The sequence below is a fragment of the Ptychodera flava genome, chromosome 15, assembly GCF_041260155.1.
Source record: "Ptychodera flava strain L36383 chromosome 15, AS_Pfla_20210202, whole genome shotgun sequence".
Classification (NCBI taxonomy): domain Eukaryota; kingdom Metazoa; phylum Hemichordata; class Enteropneusta; family Ptychoderidae; genus Ptychodera; species Ptychodera flava.
In genome coordinates, this window is record NC_091942.1 from 7,080,545 (window position 1) to 7,103,445 (window position 22,901).

The following is a 22,901-nucleotide window of genomic DNA, read 5'->3' on the forward strand; positions in this document are numbered from 1 at the left end:
TATATAATATATATATATATATATATATATATATATATATATATATTGAATTTATATATTCCACCCTTTGTTTTACCTTTGCAGGGGGTCACCCTGTTTTCGAAAGTTGGAATGGGGGGTCAACCACTTTTTGACGTCGGCAAAAAATAACTCACTCCCCCAGGCTGAAGAAACTGGCCAGTCCCTAAGAGGTTTCTGACACTTGGTAACTAGTGATGGGGAGGGCCAGGGAGTTGCTAGTGTAGTATTAAATCGTACAAGAGTGGCAGGGCAGCGGCCACTTCCCCTCCCCTCTTTATTTATACTGTAATCCCTTCAGATCAATAACGTAAAACATAGGTGTTACATATACTGAAGTCGTAAAAATCGGCTGATTGGCTGTCCATGCCCCAGTGCACCCCCTGTTGGACGTGGCAACAGCACAGTGCGAGCAGTCAGCTTTGGACAAGGCAGGGTCAGGTGTGTACCCACAATCCTTCACGGCCGCTATAACATCCTATCCTGGAAAATGGCTGAGCGAGACTCCACAACTCTCTGCCTCTTCGACGTTGACGGCACATTAACGCCGTCAAGATTGGTAAGTATAACGTTGGAACGAATCCATACTTTTTACCGAACGTTGTACTCTTGTCTCGGAAATACAAATATTAACGGCGGTCAGCAAGCTTCCGAGTAACGGATCGTGTTGGCCACATCATCAACTGAGTACATACATATGTGAACTGCGCGGCGTGAGTGCATGCTGCACTCGTACGCCCATTCATTGTTGGGGTTGCTGCATTTTACGTCCCCACCAATCCCTACACATTTAAATCTATCGTTAGCCCCCTTTGTGAATATGGTTTTATTGATAAATTTCGGTTCTTCACTTGCAGTCCCCGATTCAGTTTTATCGTGTCAAAGACCCTCTTCAAATGTTTGCAGAACTGAGAGTACGGCGTATGATTGAAAATTACATATTCATAAGGGGGCTCGACTGCTGTTGCGCGATTTGATTGGCTCAAACCACACTGATTGTATGATGAAACAGGGTAGAAGGTCATCGTACTGTCAACACATCACCAAGATGACGACACCATTCAATGTTGTTGCAAAGTGACGAGGGAACTTTGTCCTGCCATCGGAGAAAATGAACAATGGCGTTTTGGACAGTGCGTAATAAACAAGTCTGTCATTGTGTCAAGGGTCAAAAGTTTACCGTTTACACATTTGCACATCAACATGTTTACGGTGCGGTGAACAACAGATTTTCAGAAGGCCCACTGCTCTCTTGACTTTACTTATCATGCTTGTACATAAGCCAACATCAGCTGTGTAGGAATATGAACATGGTCATCTGTTGATAAGTTTTCAAACTAAATTTCATTGAATGTCATTCAAATATGTGGTTAACATTTCATTCCCATTCTGTCTACCTTCACTGCTAATCAGCTGTTTTCAGACAGTGTATCACCCCACCCACCCTCTCCCCACCCTCATTTCCCGAAGAGACACTCTAACTTTGCCACAAGAAGACAAAAGAGATTACCATATTCAATGTTTGTTGCGTAAAAGCGAAAATCCTAAATCATAAGCACAGAAGCCTTTGATATGTTTAACCACCAGTTTGTGCAACATATACCACTCCAAAGTTGTGTTGAAGCAACTCTGTGTAGTGCCCAGTTCAGTGTGTTTTTACCATAGTCAGTGAAGCAGATCTTCCCCTACTGACAGACAGATTTGCCCTTTGTAGCTTACAGCTACATAACGCTGTTCGTGAATTTTTTCCTTTAAATTTAATTCATCTCTATTTACACCTGACTTCATATAATTAAAGGATTGTAATGTAACTTAAAATATTTCTTCCCTTTACTCATAGTAGAAAGATAATAATACAGTTACAAAAAGCCAACATTTAAATTTCCAGGGAAAATGAATTCCAAATGTGAATTGGTTGTTTTTCTTTTATTTACTGATATCCTAAAATCTCTTTCTATTTTTGTTATTCCTACAGCTTATCACTCCAGAAATGAGTGATTTTATGATGGAGCTGCGCAAGAAAGTTGTCGTTGGCTTGGTCGGTGGGTCAGACTTCGGCAAAATCGCTGAACAGATGGGAGGAGCAGACTTCATTTTGAAAAACTTTGACTACGTCTTCTCAGAGAACGGTTTGGTTGCTTACAAAAGCGGAGAGCTGATTGGAAAACAGGTGTGTTACATATACATGATGGGCACTTAAGCTTCACGCCATTCCTCAATGACAGCATCTCACTCTTTCACCTCAAGGCACATACCGTACTCGTCCGAGTATAAGCCCCTGCTCGTGTATAAGCCCCCCTACTGATTTCAGAGGATTTTAGAAAATGCATTACATCCGTGTATAAGCCCCTACCCTAGTGTAACTCAAATACAGAAGGTTAGGAGAGTATATTTGGTCATTTAACTTGGCAAAATTACTTTTAGATAATAAAGAAACCATTAAATGATGTTAAAGCAATGGAAACTGGAGTTCCCTTGACAGCAACGTAAGGAAAATGACACGTTTCCCAGTACTATCTTGATTCTTGACCCTACACACCCCCGTCGCCTAAATAGAATAGTCTCACTCACGTCGGCCATTGTTCATTTTCATGCACAGCCACGATGTTTTCATGCTTGAAACATGCAGTTTCTTTTGTTTGAAGCAGTTATCCTTTCATTTGTGAAGACTTTTCCTGGTGACTATTACAATTTTCACTGCTATGTTGTTGTTTTCACAAGATGTAGACAGTTTGATACTGGAATATTGAGTTGCCTTTCCGTGTAAGCAATGCATGCCTGTTCACATTACTGTTGATCAGCAGCATACATGACGTCTTTGTTTCAAGTTTGGGGGTTTTTTTGACGCTGAATTTCACCAAAATGTCACTTCTGTGTTCAGAGATTGTACAATCAGTTTCTTTGGATGTGTAAGTCGATTTTGAAAGCGATAGAAAGATCGAGTGGTGTTGAAAAAAATCGTGCATAAAATTTGCATAAATTAAGCGTCCATGCCAGATAACATGGGGTTGCTCGAGTATAAGCCCCTCCCCTAGTTTTACTGCTGTTTAGTGTTGCCGAACCGGGGGCTTATACTCGGACGAGTACGGTAATGGTTTGGACCTGGAGTTTTCATTCATAGTCCAACTACAGAACAATGAAATCGTTTCCTGTAAGACAAGAAAAATACATGAACCACTCATTTTATACAAGAAGTGATGGGAGAAGATCCCAATAACATACTCTGACACTTTGTAGGAGAATCCAATGTTAGTTATTGTTATTTTTGTGTAATATATTGTCAAAGGACAATCATCTGCCAAGCTACAGTCCTCATTAAATAAAATTGACATCTTATAGTCTAACAGTTTGCTATTTCAAGGCAAGTGACAAAATTTTTAAAATGTATCCCATTGTCAATGATCATTTTTATTTATGGATGTTCACAACATACAGAAAGATTCATCAATTCTACTGTCTTACTCTTCAGTAAAGTGTCTCTCTTGGCGTGTAAAATTCACAAAAATTCTTTTTATTCTGAGAGCACTGAATAATGCATGTATTGGTAGCAAATGGTGAAAAAAATCTAATCCTCTTACAAAGTTTAAGTAATTTGAGTGTATTGATATGCTGTATAACCTGCTAGATATATGAGGCATCCAATATGAGATATCCAAGCTGTTGCCAGTGAAAGGAGCATGCACAGCTGTTCACCCAACATGTGTTGTAGACATGTAGCAAAGCGTTAAACATCACAGCAATACAGTATACACATAGCAACGCTGCAGTAACATTATTAAATGAGAACCCAATTTCATCCTTTGGTCCAATATCTATAACCGTATGGTGGTCACACTGTAACCAGTATTCTATGTTGCCATGACAATGCCCTAGCAACAGTATTTCCAAGGAGACCTGCCAGAATTCAGAAGTTTCAATGAACATTCCAGTGTTTTCCAGTTTAGTATTGATGCCGTTGATCCAATCAGTTCACTCAGCAATATTGACTGCCTTTCATAATCAGTATAGGCAGAATTTTTTTCTTATCAACCTCATGTAGCTTTTAATTCTTGTAAATGTTGATGATTTCTACAATTATCAAGTTGTTGCATCAAACCAATTTAGTGCCACTGTTGGCATAGAGTTGGCCATCTTCATACAATTTGGCCACCAGTAGAAACATTTCATGGCGTGGTTCTCTTGTTGCCAAGTTAACCACTCATCGACTCTGAACCATCACATTCACGTCAAAGGTTGTAATCAAAGTACATTACAGCTTGAAGGGATTGGCAAATTATTCCCGTCATTTGCTGTTGACAATCAAGTTTATTCGACTTGCACAAAATTGGAATCAGGCTGTGCAGAGTACCGTATAAATGTCACAAGCATGAGAATCCTCCTTATGGTCATTGCCAATCAATAATTTCACATGATGACGTCCTTTGAAAATCATGAATCATATCACAACAGGTAACAACGTGATGGTATTTTGCATCATTCATCCAAAAGTTTTGTAAACTGTGCACAATACTGCCAATCCGAGTGCAATAAAATCAAAATCTGATATTGGTTGAAATATGTCACCTGAATACATCCATTAGCAATGGATTCATGAATAGATTATTCTAATGGATATCTTTCAAAGCATATGTCACCTGTGAACCTACAAAGTTCCTGGATTAATCGCCTGCAACAATCACTCATATTGGTTTACCTTTAACCCTTTCACAAACATAGTTTGCCCCAGCCCCTTACAGCTCATTAGTTTTTGTCAATGGTGGATGCATGTATGTAGACTTGCTCACAGGAAAATTTGATGGATGAGTTAAAAGCAGTAGAAATGTGACATTGTAATTGCTCATGGCTGACATGTATCATCCCCATCAAGTTTCTCGCAATTCATTTCCATGGATTAAGTGTTTTGTCAAAGACAGCTTTTGTTGTTCCATATAAATACGACCTACCAGTACAATGTCCTTAATTGATAGAAGTTCAGCATGAAGTACACATGTGTACAGTTCTTGAAGATACCATCACTGGTATACAGTGATATGTTAACATGTGTTCTGTTCAAATATACTAAATACAGCAGAGTTATGCATCTCTGACCACTGGTTCCATCAATCTTCTTTTTTTGACATGTGCGACTGTTTATTTCCGCCATCTCATTTTTCTTTACAAACTTCTGCATTGCAATGCTTGAGGTGCAGCACATTACTAATTTTCTCTTGGTAACTTTGAATTTTGCAGAGCATCCAAAATACCTTGGGGAAGAAACTGTTCAAAAGTTCATCAACTTTGCCCTCAGATACATGTCAGAGATCACACTGCCTGTGAAAAGGTCAGTTTTCTTGGTGAAGACAATCAGATCTCATGAATCATTTTTTAATAAGCAGCCAATCAGGTAGAGAACATATCTGGTACTCATGGTCACATGTGTAATACTGTAGGCTAAGGGAATCACAGCATGACCACTAGGGGGCGCTGTAAGACGCCACACCATTATATTTGGCAGTTGTTCTCTGCTCAATATCTGTCAATCAATATCGCGATCAATGCAAAGGAGTCCTAACAAAACACCATTGCATCTTTCATTTTTGTCTCCTCTGTAGAGGTACTTTTGTTGAATTTAGAAGTGGTCTCATTAACCTCTGTCCTGTCGGTCGAAGTTGCTCCCAGAGAGGAAAGGATACAGTTCAATGAACTTGATAAGGTAAGTATTAAGGTAGAACGCACCTCGGGGACAGACATTCGGACTCTCAAACTTTTACAATTCTCTTCTGCTGTACCACTTGTTGGGGTTCATTTTAAAGCTATTGGTGTAAGAAAACTTTTCACTGGCTTAGTTTTTTCGAAATTCGAAAATTTTTATTTTTCTCCATAGAGTTAACACAGGGATGGCGGCCATTTTGAATTTCAAATATCGGTAAATCTTGGTTATTTGTTTCTCTAGTACCAAAATTTGCACGGTGACCCCCGATTTTTATTCTTGATTTTGAAAGAGAACGGTTGAAAGATTCCTTAAGGAAAGTTTGAGCAAAAGTTTAAGTCTTTCACTTTCGAGGTGCATACTACCTTAAATGCAGCATTTGCTTTGAGAAATCCGTTCCTAGGCAAGCTTAAGTCAAAGGTGAAAGGTCAAATGGGAAAGGTCCGAGTGTCATCAAAATCCCAGTGGTTTGTTGGTAAGATATTTCAAGATTTATTTCTGTTTAGGTTGTGACTCAAGAGGTTAGGGTTTTAACTTGCCTCTGCATGTACCAAAAAAAAAAAATCACACTTATTTTCAAATATTTTATCAATTTTCAAGATTGAGTCTTGCATGGGAAATAACTGAATATCATTTATATTTTCATGCTGAAGTGATTAATATTCAACTGTCTTTTTATTCAATTTTACATAATCTCTGCAGCAGGTTGCAAAGAATACATGTAGCTTGTCAGAGAGTAATCCCTCATAGAGATGCTAGAACATTATATTTTATATGCATGACACAGACAATTTGAGTTCCATATAAGGGACCGTGGATATATAAGACATGTGCATGGTAAACAAAACAAAGTGCGTTTGGCCTCAACCCGACTCCCCCCTCCCCTAAACGAAAGTTTGGAAGTGTGAAAATCCAACCAAAGCTCATTCTGTATCTGCATCCAACAATCAGTGATTACGTCACGATGAAATCACGCATACGCTACTGACCACCGACCCCTGCATACCCCCTCTAAAATCAATCTCTGTTCAGTGCCAACCCAACAATGACGCAACCATTGAATGAAATAAAACAGTGTATCCAAAATGATTGTAACGTTATTTTACTTTTGCACTAATTCACATGTTTGTCAATGGGCTGGTGCCATACTGGCCTGGTACACGCCAAACAATGTAGCATGGTATTTTGCGATACAGAAAACGTGTAGCGAGGTGTTGCAATAGGAAAACTTGTGGTGCTATTTTTGTGCATGGTAATCGAAATACAGCTAACCCCCTCCCCCCTAACACGGAAGTTGCGTTTACCATGTGCATGTTTTAATTATTCACGGTCCCCAAGGCAATACCTTTGCATTGTTAGTGCAGTGTCCGGGGGACTTATAGGTTTGGTCATGTCCGTGCATCCGTGCGTGCGTGCATCAGTCCATTCACGCAGATATCTCAGACATGCCCTGGTCAATTTCTTTCAAACTTTGCACACGGATAGTACCCTACCCCATACAGATGCAAGTCAATTTGTTTCACAATGCAATCAAATTTGGCCGTGTTAGAGGACTTTTTAGTTTACACCACCATAGACTACCATGTATAAGTCAGCTGTCCATAGAATCCCATGTATAAGGCCAAGTAAAATAAAAATTTAGTTTCTCATCGTATTCATATTGCAAAAAGGATTCAGTGACACAGTTTTTAGTCCCCACGGATGAAGTCCAGGGGCCTTATAGATTGGGTCATGTCCCTCCGTTCACGCAGATATATCAGATATTTTGACAAAATGTCACGTGACCTCGGTGACCTTTGACCTCAAATATACATATTTGTCCATAACTCAGTAACCACAAGTGCTACACCCTTCATATATGGTATGATGGGACACCTTATGACGCCACATATTGTACCTCATTAATTATGTGCATATCTAATTTTGAGCGAGCCAATAGAGCTAGAGGTCTGATTTTTGGTATATAGGGATGACTTAGCAATTCAATTTTTTGACAAAATGTCACGTGACCTCAGTGACATTTGACCTCAAATATACATATTTGTCCATAACTCAGTAACCATAAGTGCTACACCCTTCATATATGGTATGATTGGACACCTTATGACGCCACATATTGTACCTCATTAATTATGTGCATATCTAATTTTGAGCGAGCCAATAGAGCTAGAGGTCTGATTTTTGGTATATAGGGATAACTTAGCAATACAATTTTTTTGACAAAATGTCACGTGACTTCGGTGACCTTTGACCTCAAATATACATATTTGTCCATAACTCAGTAACCACAAGTGCTACACCCTATATGGTATGATGGGACACCTTATGACGCCACATATTGTACCTCATTAATTATGTGCATATCTAATTTTGAGCAAGCCAATAGAGCTAGAGGTCTGATTTTTGGTATATGGGGATAACTTAGCAATACAATTTTTTGACAAAATGTCACGTGACCTCGTGACCTTTGACTTCAAATATACATATTTGTCTATAACTCAGTAACTACAAGTGCTACACCCTTTATATATGGTATGATGGGACAGAGGTCTGATTTTTAGCTCACATTTGGTTATACCAATGTGAGTTTATCGTATAGGCTGAAGTCGATGGCGTCTGTATGTCTGTGTGTATGTATGTATGTATGTATGTACGTACAGTATGTCCGTCAACATCAAAAACACGCAAACCGCTGCACATTTCAGCTTGGTATTTGGTGTGTGGATGCATCCTGGGCTATAGATGGGATTTTGTTCAAATGAAGTCAGCATTGCCAAAATTATGCAAATGAGCTTACAAAATGTGAAAATGGTTAAGAATTAATAACTCAAGAACCGCTTTTTTGATTGCTTTGAAAATGTGTGTGCAAGTACCTTAGGTGAACCTTATACAGTTTTATGAATATTGTGACGATATCCTTAATTTTGTATTTTTGCTGAATTTTTTTTGTGATTTTTCTCATTTTCAGTAAAAATTCTTCTTCTCTGAAACCGCCAGCCCAATCCCTCTCAAATTTGGGTTGTCTCTTTGCAAGGGTGTTACTCTTCTAATTTGTTGAAATTATGACAAAATTGGGAAAATTACTATTTTTGAGCAATTTTTGTCATTTTTGGTCAAGAAAACTTTATCTCAACATTACTTGTTTGATAGCTTTGTAATTTGGTATAAAGTCCCTTGTTTGATAGCTTTGTAATTTGGTATAAAGTCCCAAAAGATGTTATTAGATAAATATTCTGCTCAAAGTGTTGGGAAACCCCAAAATTTGTATATTTTAGGTAATTTTCTTAGTTTGTGACCTTAAATGACCTACACCAACCCAAGATATGTTGTGAAACAATTTTGAAGGCTGTGAACATAATTTTGTCATATTTGGTATCAATTTGTAGGAAAATTTGATCCAGAAAACAAAGCTGAGGTGATTTTTTTCATTTTGGACCAATTTTTGCAACTTTTCTATGTAAGACATACAAGAACTGATGAGAAATTTGGATCCAGGATAATTCCAGATGTTGTAATCACCGCCCACAGTGGAAGGCATTTCACTATCTGTAACTAACTTAAGTGCTGTTTACATTAGAATGATAACACTCATGGCATTAATTAAAAAATCTCCAAGGTTGTAAATGTACTTCCTGTCATTTGGTCTTATGTAATACCAATAGGGGTGGAACATTTGATATTCAGGAGGGTGTAGGGTCTAGAGATTGATGATGTAGCATTACTTTTTTACCAGATCCCTTGTGCATTTTTTGCCCACTCCCACCTTTTCTTTTTATCAAGCCTTCTCTGTTTTTTGTTGTTGACATTTGCTTATGTATTTAGGATCTGCTTCTCCCATTGCTATAGAAGTTGATATGCATGTTCCTAAAGATGACCTTATTTGCTTTTGTCATTCTTGATTTTCCTAGTTTAAATATTTCTCGAATGGACCAATTCAAACCGAATGTGAGCACATAGTGTCCTTGACGGTATTTTTGGTATATAGGGATAACTTAGCAATACAATTTTTTTGACAAAATGTCACGTGACCTCGGAGACCTTTGACCTCAAATATACATATTTGTCCATAACTCAGTAACCACAAGTGCTACACCCTTCATATTTGGTATGATGGAAGACCTTATGACACCACATACTGTACCTCATTAATTATGCACATATCTAATTCTGAGCAAGCCAATAGAGCTGGATTTCTGATTTTTGGTATATAGGGATAACTATAGGATAGAAATTTTTTGACCAAATGTCATATGACCTCGATGACCTTTTACCTAAAATATACGTTTATGTCAATAAATAAGTAACCACAAGTGCTATGTCCTTTATATTTAGTAGGATGAAAGACCTTATGACAACATATGCTTTACTTCATTAATTATGCACATATCTAATTCTGGGCAAGCGAATAGAGCTAGAGGTCTGATTTTTGGCATATAGGGATTAATTAGCAATACAATTTTTTTTTTCAGAATGTCACATGACCTCGATGACCTTTGACCTTGATTATACATATATATGCATAACTCAGTAACCACAAGTTCTATACCCTCCAATTTTGATAGGATATTAGACCTTAAGATGTCACATCTTGTACCTCATTTATTATGCGCATATGTATTTCTTGGCTGGCCAATACAGCTAGAGGTCTGATCTTTTTTCCCGATTTAGAACCATAACTTAGACATGCCTCATGTGTTTCAAATTGGGAACAACGACATAGACCTATGTGCCCATAGATCTCAACATATATACTCCAGTGATACTTCTTAATGACCATATTTCCCTGCCCCATCAAGACTACCGTATTCCTCCGATTCTAAGACCCCCTTTTCAGAACCAAAGATGACAAAAAAGATATGGGGGGGTCTAATAAACGGATGTCACCGCGAAATCGAACGTCGAAGTTAATTTATGCTAATTATGCAATGTTATGCAAATTTTTATGCCAATGATTTTTTGATTCACGCTACAGACAACTCATACTTTGTGATATCGACTCATGGCCATGCTGTGAAGATACTGGCAGTCGAATCTGTACAAGTATAAATTAATGGAGATCCACAAGTCTTGAAATATAACGTATTTGCCATACCTTCTTTTACTAAACAATACAATAGCAATAAATCTTTGTATTTCATGAATAGATAATCACCACGAAACTGTACAACAGTACGTTCCTCAGCAGCAGCTAGCTCCCCATAGCAAGGGTGGCCACAAAGGTCAGACTATGAGTGAAGGGAAGTCCTGAAGTTCCGCTGGCTGTGATTGGTCAATTCACGCAATAGGTCAAAGGTGTCAGTGCATGAGGTCAAGGTAAAATTCTGTTCAGTGGGATGGTGTCCGTCTGATGTTTTCTATGTACGATTTTCATTTACTGTACTCCTTAAAATAAACGATCAATTACACGTCGTGAGTTTTATTATTTTGCTCCTAGTTTCAAAAAGTCTAACCGTATCTCGAAACGAAATGTGATCTTACGAACAGGCAGGCTCGAACAGGTAAAGTGTTGAGGCATCGGCTGGCCGAGACGAAAGAATGCTGCGCCAATCTGCTTTATATTTGATGTGTTGATTTTTTGGCAATACACCCTGAAGTTTTTTATTACTTGTATCGATGACCGAAATGTCTCCTGATTTGGAATTCAGTCATCTATGATCAACTGTTCGGAATATGGTACGATCATGCACGTTTTTGTTACCTTCTCGTGTCTATTATAGACAGAGAAGGTATTAGAGTTGAAAACCAATATGCTGCTGTCAAGAACTTCCGTCTGTCAAGACTTCCGTCTGTCAAGATCCGTTGATGTCATGCCATTGTGATGGGTCATATCATAAACTGGTGGGGGTGTTCATGGCTCAGGTTGAGGTGTGGGAGAACGATTTTGAGCTATGACAAAAATCAAAAGGGACTTAGCGGCATAGCCACAGTGTTAAGCCTTTCTCCAAGGTTTCTTAGTTGACTACAATCTATTACAGACTACTGAGCTGACGTTTGGGGTACTCACTTTGTGTTTGCTCACTCTGTGAGCGCTAGTGTTTGGTACTGAGTTGCGTGGATATCCCCTCATGGCCTCACGTGATCTGGGCCTGTTGCATAATCTGCAGATGATCAAATGCCTCCGAGTCTGAAAACTGTCATTGTGTAAGCCTGTCGGCATTTTCCTTGCATTTTTTCTCATTTAATTTTGCAAAATATCGGCGAGTACCTCAATATTTCCAGATAACCCTTTCTTCCCAATCGTTTCCTGGAGTTTCAGAGTCATATGAACGAAAATGAGTGAAAGTTTTAGACAGGAAATCGGACGTCGGCCATGTTCAATGTTTACAGTACAATCAGAAGTTTACGTGGAGGAATTAACCAACAAACACAGGAGTGTTCATGATGCCCGCCCTCTAGAGGCAGACCCTCCTATATGAAGTACCACATTTGATGCTTGTGGAAAGCTTGACCACACAATGGAGCATTTAAACTTTTAGAAAATGACAAACTGAATAAGAAGGTATTCAGAAAATGTCAAATACTGAGGAAAAATGTGCAAATATTCAAAATAAACAGGTTAACTGATTGGTCAGCTATAAAAAACAATGAAAATGTTTATGATCAAAAGTTTTTGAGATACGCACTTTTTACTGCGAACGTCAAAATGAACCGGAGATCAACTTTGATAAGCCCCTATCAATTTCCCTCGCAATCTTCCAATATCCCTTGGAAAACACCGATGTACTTTGGTTAGTGTTGCTGATAAACAGGCCAATAAACATACAAGGCGCCTGCTGTGTTACTGCCATTCGATCTCCCTTCTATTTCTGGCTCCCTTTCCGGAAGAAACCATTTTGAAGCCCAAAGTGGTTGACAAGAAATGAAATAAAGCATGCGATTTTAAGACCTTTAATTGTAATATTAATTTCAAACTCGATTTTTCACAGAACCTGTTTTGCATTGTTACGTGTGTTGATCCTGTTATCGTGAAGTATTTCCCATATGCAGTCATGTCACATGACATACTTTACCCAAACTTGAATAGTAAATTCCATGAGCTTGCAAAGTAAACAAATGTCAGTGTGAGAGCACATGGATGGGCAATGGCAATGTTTCAAGTACAAGTTGAGTTCCACGGTAAAATTAGAAACATTCACTCGGAACGACTGAGATACAGCCAGTTGTATATCTAGTGACAGACAATGTCGTTGTACTGAGTGAGGCCCTGATTTGACTCTCGGCCGGCCGGTGAACTTATACTCGTTCTCCAGTATTTCATTATGACATCGTTCACAGTGCTGAGCATGCAATGCATTTCTGTGGCGATACTGGTTTGGGAAACGCCTGTCAACCATTTTTCTATGATGGTCTTTCTTGCCCAAAAATCCATTGTAAGGCAAAGTGACGTCGACAGAGACAAAAATATTCTCACGATTTTATGAACTGGCATACACTGATTACATCTGGGTCTCTCTATACTGGACCTAATGCAGTGCACACACTGATCGACAACCATAGATAAGACAGCAAAACTCAGCCAAAATTTCAGAGATTAACTGACACTGTGTTTTATATTGCTGTTTTAAATCAAACTGATTACACAATCTCTGGATACAGAAATGGCATTTTGGTGAAATTTCAGCATCAAAAAAATCCTAAAACTTGACATGAGGACGTCATGTGCCGATCAACAGCATAGTTCACTGTGAACTGGCATTTATTGACTCATGCCATGGACTACATAGAGAGTAGAGAAACTGTCGATGATTGACTGCACGGAAAAGCAGTCTGCATCTTGTGAAAACAACATAGCAGTGAAAATTGTAATAGTCACCAGTAAAAACTCTTCACAGATGAAAGGAGGATAATTGCTTCAAACTAAGAAACTTCATGTCCAGAGAATGAAAACTAACATCGTGGTCCGTGAATGAAAATAAACAATGGCCGACGTTACTGTGTAATGAACTATACTATTTAGGTGACGGGGGTGGGCAGGGTCAAAGGATCAAGAAAGTACTGGAAAAACATGTCATTTTCCTAACGATTCTGTCTCAGGAACTCCAGCGTCCCATTGTTTTGTGGTATATAACATGTGTGCCCTGAGCTTCGTTGAATACCTGATATCAAACAGCCATAGCTGTAAACTGGCGCAAAATGGTTTGATCCATGCAGAAGCTTGCATAGGGAGATCGAATGGAGATAGCACAGCAGGCACAGTGTATGTTTACTGACCAAAGTACCTCGGTGTTTTCAAAGGGGTATTGGAAGATTGCGAGGGAAATTGATAGGGGCTTATCAAAGTTGGTCTCCGGTTCATTTTGACGTTCGCAATAACAAATACAGAAATTATTAACATTATAAATATAAGACCAAACTATTTTTCAGGGATGGGACAGGTTGGAAATGAGGGGTGAGAGACAAAGGCACTCCTATTGCTGCATGTGGATGCAGCCACACCATTTCATTTACAGCATACTTATTCACTGTGTTGTGTTCAAGTTCCATATTGTACTGACTGTCATACAAGGATAACATAAGCAAATCAAATCAAATTAGAAAAGGATCAATGCTGTTGTGTGGATTTTGCTGAACATGGCTGATATTTCGCCCTATATATTTGGTATCCAGCAAAGGCATATTTTGATGTAAAGTCAAAATTAACACTACATTGCTGACAATATATTTTACCGTTTCTGCATGAATTTTTCTTTTTTAAATTATAGTATATTAGTACTTCAAACAGATTAACAGTTATCGTGATGTCAACCCATAATTTTACATCACAAAGACTGTAATTCTGCCAATTTGTTTTGTTTTCAGTCATTTTATAAATTTTGCACTGCACAAAATGATTGAACAAATTGCAATGTTTGAATTTGTAAACTCAAAGAATAAAAATCCTTTGGTCACAAATTAAATTATTTTTTGAAAAGAAATTTACTCTTAAGGCCAGAGAAAAAAAAATCTTGTTCATCGGATTTTTTGGACCAAGTCCCAGGAGTGGCGAGCGAAAATTTTTTTTTAATTTTTTTTTAGGCCGAAGGTAAACGCGGTTCTCTGGCATTTTTGCACAGATGCAGACAAGGCAAGATAATTGTTTCCCTTTTTACCAGAAATATCTCAGACAAGAAACACTGATACTGGTAACTGAATTCAATACTATATTTCCCAACAATAACATAGGCCATTACATTCACAGTTAGTGTTTGCACAACATATTCTGAGTATTCTTGACAGCGGACATCCGGGAATTTGCGGTTTTTATGTCATTTTTGCGTCACACTGCCGTGAGAACAAAATATTGAAGTGTGAATATTTCAACCTTTACACCAGTATTCAAAGTTTCAACATTATGTCAATGATAAACACTAAGTTCTGTCCCTTGTCACATAATTTCTGCATTGTTCACTGTCCTGTATAGTCAAATCCCAATTCACCCCACTCGCGTGCAATAGGTGAAAGTGACGTCACTTCGCGGTCAAAATTTCAACATTCTCTCAGAATAAAACTGAAATGTACAGCAAATCACTGAAATCCAACAATTCAGTATTGTCCTTTAATATTGTCCTGGTGGGACCTAGCATCTGAGTTCTTTCATTTTACTTTGGCCCCATGTTTTGGCCTCTTTACCACTGTCTCTACGCATTTTACACAATGGTCTAACAACACTGTACTGTGATCGGAATGAAGTTATATAGTCATCATTCAGATCGTACTTTAACATCGACGCAACCATGTGTTTTGTCATTGCCGTAAATTTTTATACTTTCGATGCAATTTTCATTCAATCGGACGCACCGTCCATCTGCTGTCACGATCTTGTTGAATAAATCGCCAAACGTAATATCAGGACAAACACTGAATAGCGTCTTTGGAACTAACTGTTGGCCATCACGTCGAATGTTGGCGATCAAATTAATACTCACGATGTGACATGTACTAACCTTTACAAAACGAGGAAATTTCTGGCCAAATCGACCCACTTTGCGTCGTGATTCGCCAAATTCAGACGTCACAACAACGTGTTGGCGGTCAACTACGTCGGAAGTCTTATTCAAAATCCCGTGTCCGCGAAAACCCGACAAAGTGTAGGGCGCCACCAGCGGCAGTACTAAAAATATTTGTAATGCGGAAGTAAGAATTTGCCGCGATCAAAAAAAAAAAAAATTCCAAATATGCCAAAGTAGAAGCGGCGATTCCGATGAACAATTTATTTTTTCTTCCTGGCCTAAACACTTTTAGCATACATTCTTTACACGGTCATGTATTTCAAGGAAAATATGCCTATTAAAACAGTAATTTCTTCACTTTCAATTTTTTTTCAATACTATGACAATTATCAGCCATGAGGTTATACAAACACAAGACCAGATAAGCGTTTTTCATCATTTCCACAGGACTCTTTGGAAAATCCATTAAAAACAGTTAAAAGTGACTGGAAATGATCACTTGGTATACATTTAATTTACAGATGCCAGGTTGTGTATTTCACATGCACTCAGGTCAGTAAGGAAGTGCGTCATTACTATTTTGGACTGTTAATTCTTATTTCTGAATTGTTTAACTTTTTTCCACATTGAACTATCTTTAGGCAGTTTATACTGTAGCTTAATTTTTTTGATTGATGTATTTAATCATCTTTTGGGTTCTTTGGGTCCATATCCCACCTCATGCCCCTACATCATCAACTACTGTATTTACCAACAACTCCATGCCAACAACCAATTACCTGACCTGGCCACACATTAGAGAAGGTACAGCGTCATTGATGGTATTTTTCTAACTGTAAGTGTATAGGGCCGTTTAAGCTTATGCCGAAGTTGGGTATTTTTCCCTCGCAAGACTTCGAAAGCGTGTATAATCTTGAAAATCTGTTACACTATCGTTCTACTCATTGCTGGACTAGTTCAGGAAAGGACACACACAAATGCCGTTCAAACAATAAATACCTTCATTACATGAAAAAACTACAAAATTGATGAAACATAAACGAAGAAATTCAAAAAATTTTCAGTTCATGCGCGGAAGAAACTTTGGATATCGCGTTTCGTTTGTCAACACAATAATTGTCCTCTTCATCTAAGTCAAACCAGTCGAAGTCGATATCGTCGTCATTAAGTCTTTTTGAAAGATTTTACGATGCCAATGATATTTCTATTTTAACTGGTTGCTTATACGGTAAAGTTGAACGTAAGAGAAAACTTGCAGCTCTTCACAATGATCACAAAAGATACCTTACCTGATAGAAAACTGTTGAAAAAATCTTTATAAGCACACCATTTAAAGAGCAACTTTTTCATGTGCCGTAGTCTTTTGCCTCAGTAGTATGAAAACAAAAGTGTAAAAGTTGAGCGAAGCAAGTTCAAAGCTCGTGTCATTCACACGTCCCAAATTTTCTATTGATAACGGCGACAAAAGGATTTCCCGACATCGTCACAAGATCCTATAAAAATGCGTCGATTTATCGTAGACTTTATTTTCTGAAAAGTCATAAGACAGTGCACGATCGTCATGGGCAAGAAAAAAGTAATTATTAAAAACATTCTCGCTGTCGGCATGCCTAACTACCGTCGCAATCAGCTAGAACTTGGTTTGCCGTATGAACTTCACCGAGATGCAGACAACATACACGATCGAAATGCTGTAGCCGTTGTTCAAGATGGTTGCAAAGTTGAAAGTTTGAAGCGAGATGCAGCACTCATACCGGGCACGGTTACTTTCGAATATCATCGATCGTGACGTGTCAGTCAACAAAAATACTACTTGAAGGCAAAGAAGAAAGCATTCATCCATTCTCCAAGAGTTGGCATGGCAGAGAAATGTCACGTCGGTGTTTTGGCAAATAATGCGGCTGTACCTCTGCTAAAGCAATCAGTCCGAGGTACTGTTTTTCACCGTACATATTCACTAAAACAGAACAAATCATGCCGCAAAACAATAAAAATGAAACGGCCCTTTTAAGGGCCACAACAGTCTCCAAAAAGAGAACTGATATACCCAAACTTTTTTGTGTTTGTATGAGTGAAATTGTGTTTGTTTGATCGTGATGAAATGAGCGAATCGTACTTGATCGACAAGTCCGAAAACCAGACGATCCTAAATGTTCATTTCATGGTAGCCAAAATGCATCGAAATGTTCGATTCGTACATAATCAGATGTTGAAAAATCTGCTTATTTTGATGGTAGCAAAATGACAGTAACGAAAAGACGACATTGTACTAGATCGAGACGCTAAAAAATCCAACTCTTTTATATTGTTCATTTAGGTAGTGAAATCCAAGTGTAGTTTTATCGCCAGGAAATGATAGAACTGTTCCCGATTGACATGTTCCAAACCCCAACAATAGTGTGCGTGTGTGTGTGAGGTTTGATACTTCACTTTGACACTTGTTTGTGACTTTGATAAGCAGCGTAGGTGTTTGTGGATATTCTGGTCTCATTACATGACAATGGCTCTATTGTTCCAGTCAAAATTCGGGTGTACCCCCCTGGGGGTCTTATAAACGAACTAACAGCTAATTACGAATTGATAAAATAATCCTGGGGGGTCTTATAAACGGGCGGGGTCTTAGAATCGGAGGAATACGGTAATATTCCTTTACAAGTGGGGACTATGTCATTGTCAATGACTTGTTTTCATCATGTTTTGTCAGAAACATGCACCAGCATTTACACTCTTATATCTTTCTTGACTTTCTTTCAGGTAGAAAAAATTCGGGAAAAGTTTGTTGAGGCTTTGAGAAAAGAATTCTCAGATTCTGGTCTCGTATTTTCTATTGGTAAGTACACTGCCATTGCACTCATTGTCAATGAAATAGGAAATGGTCTTACATGTTGAAATGACAGCCTACAAAGAGACCATTTCACAAAAGTGCTAAAGGGCATTGATCATAAAATTGATACATGTAAAATGTAATCCCTTCCTTTATGTACAGCCCCATCTGTATCCCTTTAGAACAAATGTGTTGCACCAGTATTTTTCGTTCTACAATTTTTTACATTGAAAATGCATCAAGATTTGACACCCACCCTTACCCTTTCACCACCATGGTTTGACCCAATCCTGCTGCTTTCCATTGTAAAGTTGGACTTCTTCAAGAAAAAATGGGGATGAAAGGTTTAAAAAAGTGGAATTATTTCACCAGCACAAGTTTTTGTGATCAAGGACTCCCATCCAAACGTTTCAAGACTAGTAAGACAGAGCATATGCTCATGTTTTCTTTAACCTGTTCACTCTAATTCCATGTCAACAAGTCCAGAATCACCATTGATAACAATGGATTTGGGCTAAAGCGTGGTGGTGAAAGGGTAACACATATCTTAATTTGGATATGTTATTATACATTCAGGAGGACAAATCAGCATTGATCCTTCCCAAGGGCTGGGACAAGACATACTGTCTAAATCATCTAAAAAATGAAGGCTTCAAAGTGATCCACTTCTATGGTGACAAGACAATGAAGGTAGGCACAGAAAATCTTGTGTCCCTCAATGTAGCCTGACTGACAACATCAGATGACAAATTTTAGAGTTTCTCTTCTGTCTTTTAGCAAAAGGGATGTACCAAAATGTCTGTGAATGTAGTCACTGCCCTTGACTTTTGCAAGTGACTTTCTTTCTGGTATCAACTGAATTGTTCATAAAGTCACGTATCATTACAATCCGCTTCCATCTTGCTTCATTCATGTTATTTGTCAAGCATATTCCTTTGAGTAGTTTAAGTAGACGTTTGACAAGACTTCAAATGTGATATTTCAGTCATCATAGCAACACACAGAACTTCTTCTTTAGAACAAAAATTACCCTGAACATGACCAACAAGCAGCCAACACATCTCAGTATTTCATATCAGTGTACATCGTTAGTTTGTCTCACACCGTGTTTTGCTAGTCGGTAATCTGTTTCGTTTCTTCGCCAAGAAATCTACAGCTCTTACATTGTTCCTGTAAATCATGGCGCAGCTTTTAAATTTTGCTAATTTTCAATTTTGGCTAAACTTGCAACAAAATCAGCCGCATAATTCTTTATGACAACTTTTCAGATCCTTTATTTTTTAGTTTCATTGTACAGTAAATACGCCTTTTGGAAAGAATAGTTTGTTTCTCTGCTGTGGCTCATATTTACAGTAACTAGACATTCAGGGTCCTTGAATCATTTGGCAAATGTAGTTTATTTGTTCATCAAAATATTTTAAAGCTCAAGAATATCCAAGGAATAATAAATGATTTTTCCTCGCCTACTAACTTTTCATCTTGTCTAATCATTTCCCATGCAGGGTGGTAATGACCATGAAATCTTTGAAGATCCAAGAACCATCGGCCACACAGTCACGGGACCCAGTGACACCAGGAAGCAGTTAGAAGAAGAGTTCTTCAAAAAATAAATCTTAACTTTCCAACATTCCCTGTCATTCCTTCACTATAATTTTGGCAAAATATCGGTTATTAGCAATCTCTCGATCAAAGTGCAGTCATAATTGAAAATATCAGTTGTATGCCTTTGTAAAATAAATTCTTTACAGCTCGTTTTACAAGATAGTTGGAATTTTGACTTGGGTATCAGAGTGTTCAAGCACTCTAAAAATCTGTACTTTTACTGACTGCAGCTTCCGTCTTTTTCAAGTACACCATTCATTTGCTTAGTACGGACTTATTGACCTTATTTTGGAGTTGAAATGTCATTCAGCCAGTCACAGTACTCCAATTTTGTTTTGGGTCACAAAGAATAAAATTATAATATTGCTTACCAGGGATTTTAAGTTGACCTATCAATTCAAAGTTCTGTACAAGGAGTATTACTTAGATTATTCAATTTATACGTTGAGATGGCATGTCTCTAACAGGAAGCTGCATCAGCCAAAGCCAAAGACTTTTTTAAAAATTCACTGAAATATGTGTGCTGTTGTGGCACTTGCCAAGGAGTGTATTTGTCAGGAACATAAATATATCCTTGAATTTTTTGTCTTATCGAGGGCAAAGTTGGCTGTCTTTTGATATAGTTTTCAGTCATTTTGTTGTTTCACAGGATGGGTTTTCCCATGCTGTGCTATCAAATGTAAACGTACAGTGAAGTGCTCCACGAAATGAGTTGTGTTTTCAATGTGAAACACCAAACATGCTAAAATGATATCAAAAGACTGTCTTACCTGCTGTTATCAGATGTGGTCCATTTCAGTTAGATATAGATTTGATAAAAAGAGAAGACTCAAGACATTTTAAATTTTGCAATGGTGCTGTAGAAGCAAGTTATCCTTACTGATTGCAGAGATCACAGCATATTTCAAGGTGCAATACAAATTATTGTAATATGTAAATTTTGAAATATGGGAAGCCTGTATTTTGAATCACAATCATGATAATTCATCAATTTTACTGAATTAAAAATCAGCTGGAGATGACAAGAATTTCCACTATGATCTTTTATACATCATGGAATATGAGCATTCGTCAGGACACAAGATTTGCCGGATTCGTATGTATGGAATAGTCTCATTTCACTGTTATTCAGACATTATTCTCGTTTCGAGGCATGTATTAGGGACATTCTTACATACATAAGAATCTACACTCATACGTTCAAATGTACTAAAGCGCTGAGAACAAATCCAAATTGGACTTGCTTACCCTTTCATACAAATATTGTAATGCTGCATATTTCAACATGCTGATAGTATTTTTACAGAAATCACAAAATACCAACATTTTCTCCTGTACAGAAAGGGCAAGGAACGTACATCCCATTCACTGAGTTTGTATACCATATTACCGTTCATTTGGCAACACCATCAGTTATTTTCTCCGTGGCTCTCCATTCTTCTTTTTTTTTTTGCAATGGATAAATAGGCATCTCTTTGAAAATTGGAAAAACATACAATCTTTATGTTTGTTCTGCAAATGTAAGTCGCTCTCGATTTCAAAAAAATATGAGAAACATACTCTGCCTATATACAAGAGTCTCCAGAGACAATATTTTATGACTCCAGTAATTATGGTCCGACTACAAATTATTTTTGTCATCTGAAAGTACCATCTCTTGAACTTAATATGCACGTTGTGCATACATATTTGTTTATAGAGGTGCCGGCGTTACTTGCCATTTAGCAAAAGTTTTAAACTTGCTCAAATTAGTAAACTTAAATCAATTCTCTTTCATCTTCAGGGATAAAATTCAGGGGTCATGTTATGTTCAATTGTAAAATGAAATTTAGAAAAATAAAATGGAGAGTGATAATGTTGAACTATGAAATGATGAAGTAGCAGGTTGAGTAGTGTAACTATTTAGAATGTAGAAAGAGACACAGATCGTTGAGTTGTAAAATTCAATTCAGAATAGAGGGTTGAGTAGTAGAATTGAATTCAGAATAGAATGTTGAGTTGTTTATATTAAATTCAGAATAGATTGTTGGGTTGTAGAATTGATTTCAGAATATAATGTTGATGATTATGATGATGATATGAATGCAATGGCACTTTGTGTCATGCAGGGCTAGTATACAAAATCAAGTATTGTGACATTAGACATATGACCGATAAAACATTTACCATGTAATTTCTTAATCATTAAGTACAGAATGCTTCCAGTCATTAAACTTTTTATATCATGAATATTATAAGCATTTCAGATACATCACTTATCCATCCATGCCAGAAAGGGCGCCATCAGACACTCTCATCGAGTGTATGTCAGGAGTACGAGAGAGGAGACTATTTTTTCGTGTATTTTGAGACGTGTATTTGTTCACCCCAGTTTCCCGCGAATAGGTTCATAATTTTCCATGATAACAATGGGTTTGGACCAAACCATTGTGATGAAAGGGTTAAGTACTTTCATTTTGATGTTTTGGACTTTTTTTAATGGGGATCAGAAGACAGTAAGTTTACATACTTTTTACACTAAAAGTTTCATCCAAGAAAGATGTTTTAGATTATTTCATTTTTATGAGTGAATAACTTTTCAGGTTAACTCATTTGAGTAACATGATTTCAAAGTGCCGTAACAACTGTCAGACGTAATTGTCAGAGTTGGGGCGGGGGTATTCAGAAAACTAAGATGCTAACCTACTCCTAGAGGTCCACAATGAGCCTCCACAAGTGGAAGACTAGAAAATACTACTGTAGGCAAATACTGCAGAGAGGCCGAGTGTCTGTCCCCAAAATTAATTAAACGCATTCTACCTTAAAGCTCATCACTAACTACTGTGTTCAGTTTGGATAC

At 37.7% G+C, this 22,901-nt stretch overlaps 1 protein-coding gene across 1 annotated transcript; it reads left to right on the forward strand.

Moving 5' to 3' along the window:
• The first annotated feature begins 404 nt into the window (after nt 1-404).
• On the forward strand, nt 405-21,932 carry LOC139151049 (phosphomannomutase 2-like). Its single transcript, XM_070723575.1, is given in 9 exon segments — nt 405-577; nt 1,994-2,192; nt 5,248-5,338; nt 5,610-5,676; nt 5,678-5,710; nt 18,391-18,466; nt 19,037-19,055; nt 19,057-19,150; nt 19,963-21,932. Coding segments are annotated over 9 exon segments (756 nt in total). The 5' UTR covers nt 405-508; the 3' UTR covers nt 20,071-21,932.
• The last annotated feature ends 969 nt before the right edge of the window (nt 21,933-22,901 follow it).